General features: G+C 30.9%; 1 protein-coding gene across 6 annotated transcripts in view; it reads left to right on the top strand.

Moving 5' to 3' along the window:
- LOC146533815 (uncharacterized) overlaps positions 1 to 11,592 on the top strand; it is a 114,212-nt gene extending 102,620 nt beyond the window's left edge. For all 6 annotated transcript variants that reach the window (XM_085195043.1, XM_085195041.1, XM_085195040.1 and 3 more), the window contains 2 exons: positions 6,855 to 7,042; positions 8,069 to 11,592. In XM_085195043.1, coding sequence (XP_085051169.1) covers positions 6,855 to 7,042; positions 8,069 to 8,282 — 402 coding nt within the window. In that variant the 3' untranslated portion in view covers positions 8,283 to 11,592. The remainder of the gene's footprint in view (positions 1 to 6,854; positions 7,043 to 8,068) is intronic.
- Positions 11,593 to 12,185: the final 593 nt, after the last annotated feature.

The raw sequence follows: 12,185 nt of genomic DNA, 5'->3' as shown, positions 1-12,185 counted from the left end.
CCCATATGCAAATGCTGGACCGCGTTTAGTTCTAAGTATTATGTTTAATAGAGGATGTTGATTAAAATAACAATATTAACATCATTATACACCTGTAAATGAATATCCGTATGAATTTGGGACCTAAGCGTGCGATTGGGGGTTGTTGGCTCGATTCCTTGGGGGATGGGTTGTATTTGTTTTTATTTCGTCGTTATAAATTAAGTTAATTAAAGATTTATAAAATATATTAAAACATGAGCCGTATACCCATACGTTTATATTAAAACAGGCAAACACGTAAAACATACCAAAAATAAACGAATAATATTTTAAAATGCATTTTATAGGTATTAGGTTGAGAAAATAATCAAAAATTATTAAAAAAAATATAATTAAAGAAATAAAATTAAGTGTTTGACAAACTTTGTTCATATAATTAAAAATATTATCTAGCATTCATGTAGCATTTAAAAGACGCATTTACGAATCCTGCTACGCTCAATTTTTTATAAGAAATTTAATATTCTTTAATCATAACAGAATAACATTTTAAAATATTATGAAGCAATATTTTAAAAAAATACCTGTTAGAAATAATTTTTACAAATTATTAGTTAGATAACTACTATAGAATATTAATTTTAAAATAGAACCAGCGTGCACGTACACGTAATACCTGCCCTCACATTCTGAGAAATTAATGTAATCGCCGATAGTACTTATTCAATTAAAATGCAAAGAGGTAACTGTGTCGTGGTATTTATAACTCTAGTAGACACTTGGGGTTGAATAATTTATTAATAAAAACTACCCCCGCCTTGGTACAACACTAAGGCTTCAAGGAAACTTAGACGATAATCGAGTGAACCCCCTGAACTTCCTTTACTTTAATGGAATTTTTAAACAGTTTCCTGCATATTTTGTTGAGTATTATTAGTGTTATTATTTTTTGAATATGTCGCGTTTGAGAATTGCATGATGAATGCATGCATCAAATATTCAAATATTTCATATCTACATTTCCTCGGTTTGGTAATGAGACAAAACGCGGCGTTGAGTTCTGAATTCGGCAGAAAGTAGGGAACGGAAGTGCCTTAATGGGAATTGAGTATTTTAACACTGGGTTCTCAGGTTCCTTCTGCCCACCATGCTATATGCGGGATACAGCAGGAAGTTACAAAAAAAATTGTGTATTTTACACTAAGAATAAATAAAAATAATGATATTTATTGTACTACAAGTAGTGAAAGAAATTTACTTTGTTAAATTTAGTAGGATACCATAGAACCATTCAATCTACGAGTATAATAAAACTGAAGTTTTCACACATTCCTTTTACAAACCTTTTATCTTATGATCGGATACCCTTTTATGGTGTTGCTGACAAAGCAACGTCACTTTAAAAAAATTACCATATGACTTCAAAGACAAAGACAAGCATATTTACATATTCTGAAGGCTAAAGTTGGCGCTAACTCTTATGCTAATAATGTGCACTCGGTATATAAGTTATTGTGGACATTTTTTAAATTTATTATAAAAATATTCTGTGAAAAACCGTCGTGGCGTACCGTGCTGAAAAAACGCGCTGTTCTCAGTTCGATTCCGGCTCGGGGGAATGAATTATTTTAACGACTTTAGTTACAAAGAAAAGTAGTGCATTTAAAAAGAATCTAGTGATAATTCACTCCCTTCTTCATCTAGCACTTATTTAGACATTGGAAGACGGACGGTGAAACTCTACATCTTTTAGACATTGCCAATAAAAACCAAAGAAATTCTGTATTTATTACTATATTCTTCCAGCATTTGAACCCTAAACCATTACGTTTGATTAGGAATATCTTAGTAGTTCAGTTACGTTGTCTTCTTCTTTTTTTATCATACTGTTATAAATGATAGTTCTATTGGTATAAGCCAAAAGTTAAAGTTACTCTAACATTTAATCAATAAAACATCAATCAATTTATCAGAGGTCACATTGACCATTTGCGTCGTTATTTCTACCGTTCGCTCATATGTTTTTTTTCTATAAAAAAATACAACTAATTGCCTATAATTTACTTACCTACATTTCCGATAGCGTACCACTATGTAAATGCCACGCGAGCAATTTCAATCCATAAAACACATTTTTCCATTCCATTAAGTGTTCCATTTTAATTGGTATAATAAAACAATTGGCCATTACCATCGCCATGCACTTAGGGATACGTTCGTAGTTTGCTATAAATCACGCTAGTAAAACATGAAAATTAGATCGCACCTATAAAAGATGGAGGGAAATGAATTCATCTTGTCGTAGAAATCGCGGCGGACACATAAAGTTTGTAACAGAGTCGTGAAAGAAAGAGCTATCTCAACTTTATATCCGCTCTGAATGTTCCCGACTGTGTTTCGGATCATGGATTTTTTAACAATTTCTATCACCATTTATATGTTGGATGACAATAATTTAGGAAACTTACTAATGTTAAACGACCCGTTGAAATATATTACTGAAATTCTGAGTTTGTTTTATAGAAATGTAATGGCGTACTTTAAAACAGAAAGGTATATCATATTTTACACAAAGTTAGATAAATCCGTAATACATTAATTAAGTACGCTTGCTAATTAAATAATAAGCTTTTCAAACACTATACTATGAACATGTATTCATCATCCGTAGTATATGCTCCTCAGTTTAAGCAAAGAGACTCATACATTCGGCTCGAAGGACCAAAATTCAAATTTAGGTTAAATCAATGAAATTGGATAGTTATAATAATATAATTGGAACCATAGATGTCGTTGCTCAAACAATCTGGTGCGCAGGACGTGTGCTGTCTTCTGGACCGTTGCTTCCAATATCCTCGCCGGAGCGCGCGCGATTGCGGCTGTCAATTTGCATTGCTGCACGCTGCGCCGGACGACTTAAACCAAAGCAGCTAGCGGAGCCCCGCCCGCGCTAACCCGCGGGCGTGCCCTCACTGCCAATGCCGCTGTGCCGGTTGCGACCACCAAGTAAGCCGCACGCTTACTAGTGTGTTCTAAATTCGTACCTCCTATAGAATAAAGGTGATTTAAAAACCACCATTTGGTGCTTATTGAAATTAAATGGATTTTTCAAAATTTTTAACATTGCAAGCCTAATAGTGTTTTATAAATTCACGAAATACTTTGTTCTTACGGTACGAATTGTAAGCCGCGTCACGTATTGCTATTCAAACACGCACGCTCAAACTGTATGGTTTTGCACAGGCATCACGATTGGGTTTTCACTTCATGGATGCACTCATAACGCGTGCTGTTTTACCTCATTTTATGTAATTTTCTAAATTTTCACCGTTTATTGACAGGTTTTTGCTTAGGTGTAAAAGGAACTTTTCAAGTGCTTATATCCTTAGCTGTGTTAAGGAAGTTTTCCCCAGCGGGGCACTTTTACGTACGTCTTCTTGTATTCACAAGTTTCATGTTTAATTGAAACTTCAAGTCTAACAGTAAAGTAAAATATTTACAAATTTTATTCAAGAAACTGAATAATGTAAAACTAAGAAAATACACATGTAAATTATAATTGTAAATTAACTTAAATGTAGCTTTCTCTCAGCAAAAATATTTCAATTATTTTTGTACAATTCTGCAGGCATTTTCTGCAGGATTTTGATATAAATAATATATATTTTCGCCGTAAAATGCAGTTGGAGTTAACGTACAGAATTTTCTTTCCCAAGCCAATAGGAAAAAGAATAGGTTACCATTTTATGGTATTAAAATTTCTATCATGGTAGTTTTGTTTCTACGTGTTTTTACAAGTATACCTAATAATTGTTTTTAATATATACATTTGACTGATATATTAATAAAAACGACGTTTAGGTTTTAAGCTGATAAATCTGATAGCAATAAAAGAAATATTATGATAAACTTATTAAAATATTTTGTAAAATTTTTAAAAAATATGTAGGGTTTTGTACATAGGTATACAAAAAATATGGAGGATAAAAAACGTTAACACGATCGTGACTCTACTCCATAACAGAATTATAAATGGTTAATGCAAAATGCATTTTTACCGTATCTCATTACTCACAATATAAACTAAAGCACGGCACATATACTTATATATTTTTTCTTGAGCGAAATCATGCTATGAGTTTTTATTCTTATAGCTTTGTCATATTTATTAGACTGGTAACACGAGGCAATGAAACACTTTGTACTAGCACGTCATTGTGTTAAAAGTTTTATTTAAACTTTTTATAGTTAAGTACTTTGTAAATAAGATTTTTTTAAATGTTACAGTATATATATTATATATATTTTTATATACTATTTAATTATTTTTGTTACTTAAATGGATAATTGTAAATGTTTAGCGAATTGAATATCTTTAAAAAGCATTTTTACACAATTATGCATATTGTTTATAAGGATTCTTTATCGAGAAATAATAGTTGTATTTTTTAATCGCCATAACTCTAATAGCTAGTAAAGTAATTGTTTATTTTTTTAACTTCTCACTGAACCCATATAGCATTTAAGGTAGATGGAACCTTCTGTTGAGTTGGGAACGTTACGCTCTGTTTTGTTACTAGAGCGAGGAAATGAAAATAATTATAAGAAGTAAAAGTAAATTACTCAAAAGTAAATAAAAGAACTTTAAAGTTTTTTTAATACTAAATTCTAGCGTGATTAAGTACAATTTTAAAGCATCCAATTCGTCTAACCAATAGAAATTAATAGGTACAATATGCACTCAAAGCCAAAGTTCACTAAACAAATATACACGATTTCCTTTTACGTTTCGCGAACATTTTCGTTAGTCGCAACAATAAACGATTCAGGTTTTTGTTTCTCTATCGCGTGTTTTGCAACGACGGGAAGTCAAAGTTTGAGTATAACTTTTCACAATATGAGATATTGGGCCAATATTACGGCAATATTTGCCGGCATACACCTCTTTAAATTTGATAATTATTTAAAGTCAGTTCGATAAAGTATTTTTGTATTAAAGTAATTAAAATATACCATCATGTCAATTATATATATATATAAAAGTACTTGTCCTCACTGACTGAGGTAAGACGCACGCACAGCCGTAACCACTGTGCGTAGAAACGTGAAATTTGGACAGATGTTTACTTTCGTAATCTAGACATCCACTAAGAAGGGATTTTGAAAAATTTTAACCCTAAAGGGGTGAAATAGAGGTTGAAAGTTTGTATGGAAAAAAAATTAAATCGCCACCGATTTTTATCAAATTTGAAATTTAGACTTAAAAATATTTCATTGAACACGTGTTTTATGGTTTATTATAATTCACCCCTAAGGGTACAAATAAGCAGGCGAAGCTGCGCGCGTCCGCTAGTATATATATAAAATACTACTTTCTAATGGATCCGGAAATCAAACTTTAATATCGCTAATTACTCGTATGTCGATGGTTATAAGTTGGCATATAAGTATAATAACCCAATATAAAACCCAAACCCAAATAACCCAATTGTATGACCACATTCCTATTATTTGCCAACATTGGTCCAATCTAAACAATGTTTGCAATTAATATTTTGAAGTCGTCGTAAAGGGTTAACTTCAGAACAAATGTACCGCATTTTACAAGTAATGAATTTTGTTACTGTCATTATAACATTACATGTTTATGGGCGTTTCAACAAAATACTTTATAGCCGTAATTTTGAATTGTAATCGCTATACCGCAATCTTAGTCGAAGATCACAGGTTCGATTTTTGGTAAGATTTAATATAAAATACAATACATTAAATTTAACATTAAAATGCTTACATTACCGTGAAGAGCTCATTTTCTCATCCTTTATATTTTATAATCGTGTTCATTATTGAAAGTTCACTACAACCAGCTCGTAAAACAAATAACAAGAACCGCAAAGTTAGAATAACGTATATGAAACTTGACGGCAACTTATTACAGAATCGAACTTATACTTAGAGATAATATAATCTAAGACTTTAACAATGTAAGAATGTAAGTAACAATATTCTTACCCGACTTTTCAACAGTATCATTATTTTTACTATCTTTTTAATACTGATATTACAAATGTGTATGTAAGTTTGTTTGTTACGCTTTCCCGCCTAAACTACTCAACTGACTGTTATAAAACTTTGTACAACTATTCTTAGAGATATTAGAAAGGGCATAGGATACTTTTTATTTATATTTTAAAATATATAGGTCTTTTGGCTATAATATAACATTAAGTTTAAGCGAGCAAACCCAAGTTTAAGTGTCTAGTAAATACTAACTAAATAATACACGTCAAATTGTCATTGCTTATGGATAATTATGTTATGGATAATCGAATACAACTTTTGAAATGATTTTATATATAAAAATTCTTCAACGAGCTTTAAGCGACATTATCTAATTATCTACAGTTTGGAACGGTGGCAATAAAAATCACCTTGAGCTAGAGTCAACCTTATAATCATCCCACACTATTTACCTAACTTACTATCTACCCCTCGCAGCTAAAACCATTTATTGTAAGTTTTATTGTAAGAATAATTAAACTAATTGAATATTTAAACTAAAAATGGACTGAATTTGTAAGGTAATTTTTAATATATATTATGTTTGAAATAAGCACTTTTATCGATCGCCATTGTCAACACCAGTATAGCTGTGTAAAAATATATATACAAAGTTAAATTTCTTTTTCAGCTTATAATATATTGAAATAACAACATTAAATATGATATTTCTGTGACTCGGATTTGAACCCAAGACCATCGGAAGCACTCTGACAATTTCAATTTCACGGCGACCTAAAAAAATTTCACCTTTCTTTACTTACTTTTTATTTATTTTCACCTATGTTACTAATTTTTACCCATTTTGACAGCACATGCGTTGGTCCCACACGCACACTCAGAGTCTGGAATGTGAGGAGCATTTGCTGGCGCGGTGTAGTCGACCGCGCGTCAACTCAGCGATATTCGTTTCGGCCGAGCCTACTAGTTTCGCGGGTTTTGACCCTAGTGAATTTCTTAGGCGGCACGGCTCCCAATCTAAATTGTGCAGAAAAGCAAGGTAATATAGTTATATAATATGGTATAGTTTGGTTAAAATAAAAAAATTGCATATATGGTATCAGATTTCTTGCCCTGGTGAGATCGATAAGGCCTTCGATGACCTTTTCATATCTTTTATTTAAGGTGGTATGGATGTCCGAACATAGTATGTACAAATTCCACAAAATTCGAAAATTCGAACCCATAAGCCCAAGTAAGTGGCTGCCAAAAGCGAAAAGAAAAAAACAAAAAAAATATCTTATATTTATAGCATTATGTACAGAAAATATTTAAATAAGCAGATGGATATTTAAAGAAAACAAAATATTATTTTGGTATAATAAGAAAATGTTACTATCTGGAAAAACTGCGCGAAAATTTATGTGTGCAGTAAAAATATCATGGAAAGGATTATCGTGTAGAATATTCACATGAAATTTATGATAATGATGCGAAATTTAGCAAATAAATAAACATAAGGCATCATACTCCTTACGTATGGACGCTTCAAAGTAAAGCCTCGAGTAAAAATTGTAGGACCTACATAGAGAATTCATCATATGCAAGCGTTCAATCAAAAATAGGTCTTAGGGACAAGTGATTTATAGTCCAAAATTGTGATTAGTGTGTGACAAATGTGTGTTGGTTTTTATCTCAGTGGTTTCTTCTTTTATGACTTCAGAGATTCTTAGATTACTTTGAGGCTTACATGACAGCAGATGAGTGATACCTATTTTATACGGATACATTTCGTCCTTGTTTCGTTTATTTTAGATTCTGAAAAAATCCTGGAATTGACACTGGTCGTAAATGAAATGCTATATATTTTCCTTTTAAATTCAATTTCGTGGATTGTAATTGACTTCATTAAAATATAATATAAATAATATAAGGCTTTAATTTTATCTAGTCTGGATAGATAAAAGGTTGCGTGAGTTTTCATCACCAAGTACTAATAACTCTGAATACGAAAATAATGATTTGTCACTAGATTTTCTAATATCTCGCAAAATGAATGACGCTAACAATATCCATTATTTCACAGATCAGCAGACAACATACCATTAACAGCCATGAGTGATTCATCAGAACGGCTCTGCAAAGCCAAGGCTCCACGGGAGGATACCATAAACGAGGAAGCAAAGTCAGACGACAGTGGCAGTGTTGAAACTGTCAAACATTTTGGTTTACCAATACTCTCAGTATCTGGACCGTCGCCTCCAGATGAAGATTATGATCAAATAGATGAATATCTGTAGCATTTCCAAACTAGCTTTCAGCTAAAGTACGTTCTTGAAAAGATGAGGCCACCTTGGCCAACATCCGCACAAAGTCCTTAGACTCTGAACTTCCATCTTTTCATTGGAACTTGTGGACTATTTATTAGTATTTATTTGGAGTGTGTGTGGTGTGTAAAATAAGTGAATCAAAGTGGACATTTGCGTTCGTGACCTATTCTTAAATAGTTGTGGAGTTTAACTTTCTTTTAGCGTTTAAATAGTGATAATTAATATTTAATAGACATATAGTTTGTTTTACAACGAAATTAGTAAGACTCGTGTAAATTTCAATTTCGGCTTAATTATTTTATAAATTAGCATTGTGGAGGAATGATTGTAGAAATTTTAAGACTTAGTTGGTTCTATGGCTATTAAAGTGTGTCTTGATGAGGGACCATCGACTGTAGTATGTGTGTCTATTCTTACCATAATCTAATATCATACTTAATTAATCACGTCTCTATTGAGTGTCTGTATACAATTAACTATAAAAGTAATTCAATTATTATTACCACTGGTAGCTCCTAAGGCTTGCACAATACACTCATTTATCAGCATCTACATATAATAGAATTCTCATGTCATTATGTAAGTATCAATTATACTATTAATATTTCATGGTCTTGACCGTAATTTAGTATTAGCATTTTCTATATATATTCTATAGCAAAGTAGATTTCGATCGCCTGTAGTCGTACTGCAATTTGTCTTGAAGACTAACATTATCTTTGTAGTGAATTAGCGTAGATTTGAAGGTTGAACTTTGGTCCAATGATATAATATCTGCACACATGGTGTTTCTAGAAATTAAGAATCTATTGAATTGTTAAGATAACATCAGATTGTAATAGTTTATTTCAATATATATTTTTTTGTTTTCAAGCTAATATAAAATAAATATATTTTTTTTATTATTATTATGATTACATATGAAAATTTAAATGCTTTTAAACAATTTGATGATAAAAAATAATTGTGTTTTCTTGTTACTTTTAAGCTTCTGTTTTTAGCTTCTAATTTTCCTCTCTGTTATTATCGTTAATTGCAATTAAATTTTGTAAATTGTAAGTCAATTATAAGAATGTAAATAAAATAAAATTAAATACTTAAACTCAATACAATGGCACTAATTAAGTAATGTAAACAGTTATTTACTCTTAGAAAAAAATCTAAAAGCAAGCGATTACGAATTGTTATCATGAAAAATGCTTAAATAAAATGATTGTGAAACAAAAACTTACATACAGCTGTATTTCACATATATTAAGGGTAGGCAGAGGTAAAGGGGGAATTAGTGAGAAAAATAAAATAATTCTTTCCGCGGAGTGGGAATTGTGCCCGTTGCCGGTCTCAAAAAAGATTTCAAAGAAGATTATTTATTTTTATTTCATTTAAATTCTTTATTCTAAATTAATTCTAAATTATTTAAATTCTTTACTCCACGGAATGCCACGTATTGACTTTCCCGAATTAGGAAATGAGAATAATATAAATATAATAACTCTCCTGATTTGAAACTGAATCTCACCATCACGTGAAAAGTCAGACACAGTACCACTGAACCACGATGTATGTATGTACTAAAATGATTAAAATATTGTACAATAAAGTGCCGGTTCGTAGTTACGAATTAATTGATGCATCATCATCATCATCATCGTCAGCCTGTCCTCGTCCACTGCTGGACATAGGCCTCCCCAATGGCACTCCACTGAGCTCGATCTTCAGCTCTTCGCATCCAGCTACTGCCTGCCACTTTGCGAATATCGTCCGCCCATCTAGCTGGAGGACGTCCTACAGTACGCTTAATTAATTAATTGATTAAGAATATCGAATTATTTAGACAATTCGAATGTAATTCGTAATCGCTTACGTGTAGGAAATAAGTTTCTTAACTGGTTAAGGGACCAAATGATATGGATAGTTTAGCTTTGAGGGTCATTTTGCCCCGATACCAGTTTTGAACCTAAGACTATTTTATTCCCTCCACTATTTTTAAACTACCGATCTTTATTATTCTGTTATTAAATCTATATTAGATCCACTTTCTGTTATAAAATTCACAGCTTTTCCAATAGATTTCAAAAATATATATTTCCAATTTTAGCTCCCATTACAAAAGGGGAAGAATATTAAAGTAAATTATTTATAGAAAGATTTATTCTGAATATTGTAAAATAATATTTTTCAACTGAATGTCATATTGCTGAGATAATTATAATAATTATCGACAAATCAGCCTTTCCTAACTCTCTCCTGTCTTTATTCTGTCTGTTTGTATGATATAAAATATCACAAAATAATTAAAAATTATGCACTCAATATGGATATTTGCAATTCTTATATAAGTGACGTAGATTTTAGGCGTGATGTGATGAATTTATTCGTGTTTTAGATTTAAATAGTTTTATTCGATTGAACTGAATGACATTTGTTTAGGTCGTTAGTTCATTTCTGCTAGTCTGAGGTCTTAGGAATTTTTTAGGCTATCGTCTAAGCGAAAAAACGGGGAGAGTAGTGTAAAGTCTCCGTTTTTTATACATTATTTACTAAGCTGTAAAGTTATAATTAAAATTTATTGTTATAGTAATTTTCTCTGTATTAGAAATAAATTGAAATTGTCACATAATTACTTAAATAATAATAATATAATTAGCCTACTAATTTACTATAGAGTTGTCTTGTGCCAATATTAATTGCTAATTTGTTTCTGCAATTTCGTCCATTCGTATCTAAATAGATAATTTTAAACGTACTGACAGCGTTTAAGGCTAAACAAACATTGCATATGCTGTGGAGATGACATAGTCTATAAATTGACTGGTTTTTTTTTTCATTTTAATGTAACTTTCAAGATATAACCCTACATACATATATGCAAAAATAATTAAATACAAATTAAGTTGTTATTTTTTTCTATATAATAAAATATTTAGAAAAAAGAAATTCGAAGCTTTTTTTTGGACAAAATTTATTAGAAAAATGGCAACATTATTGTTTTGTTATCAAAAGCTACATTTATAGCCATTTTTATGTATTTCCGTATGATTATATTATGTAATAATTAACTATTTATTAAAAAGAATATTAGCGTAGCTTTTACATGATATTAGAACGTGTAATATTTGTAGTTTTACCTAAAGTTGTACATATCTACGGTCACTAAATTGTACTGCTCATTATTCGTCTGTAAATTACATAAATTATATACTAATTGTAATTAAAATTAATTATTTATATCCTTAAAACGTCTATTTACTATCACAATGAAATAAAGTCTTTGAAAGTGGGTGGTAGTTTTAATTTTTTTATTATCTTTTTTTATTGATCTAGTAAATTGGTACAAGTACCAATTTAAAAAGAACATCAAATTGGTATATTTTATTTATTTTCATTTTATTTAACACAATATATAGGTACAAAAGGCGGGCTTAACGCTAAAAATCGTTCTCTACAAGCCAATCATATACGGAACAAAATATCACATACGGAAAAAATAAATAAATATACAATTTAAAAGTTATTAACAGATATGCATTCGATTGGCATATTTGGCTTATCTCGTGGAACTTGATGCTTTAATTTGACGTACAAAAACGGTAAATGGAAATATTTTTTTCCTAAAGGGGATAGAACCTCAATCTCGATGTCTCACTGCGCTACAACGGCCCTGTAATATGTTCTGTTAACAGAGGGAACCTAATGTTAAGACATTGAATAGCCAAATTCAATGTCGCACTTTGTCGTGTTACCAGAGCGAAGAAAAGAAAATAGTTCGTTTCCCAAAATTTGAACCCACGACCGTCTTGTGTATAGGCAGAAACTGAGCCTGAACAGCCTAATGAATGAATTTATAATTGAATTTAATATTATTATTAAATA

This window comes from Heliconius melpomene, chromosome 12 (assembly GCF_056956725.1).
Source record: "Heliconius melpomene rosina isolate 202511_hmr_F chromosome 12, ASM5695672v1, whole genome shotgun sequence".
NCBI lineage: Eukaryota > Metazoa > Arthropoda > Insecta > Lepidoptera > Nymphalidae > Heliconius > Heliconius melpomene.
Note: the sequence above shows the minus strand (reverse complement) of the source record. Positions and strands in the feature narration are given on the sequence as shown.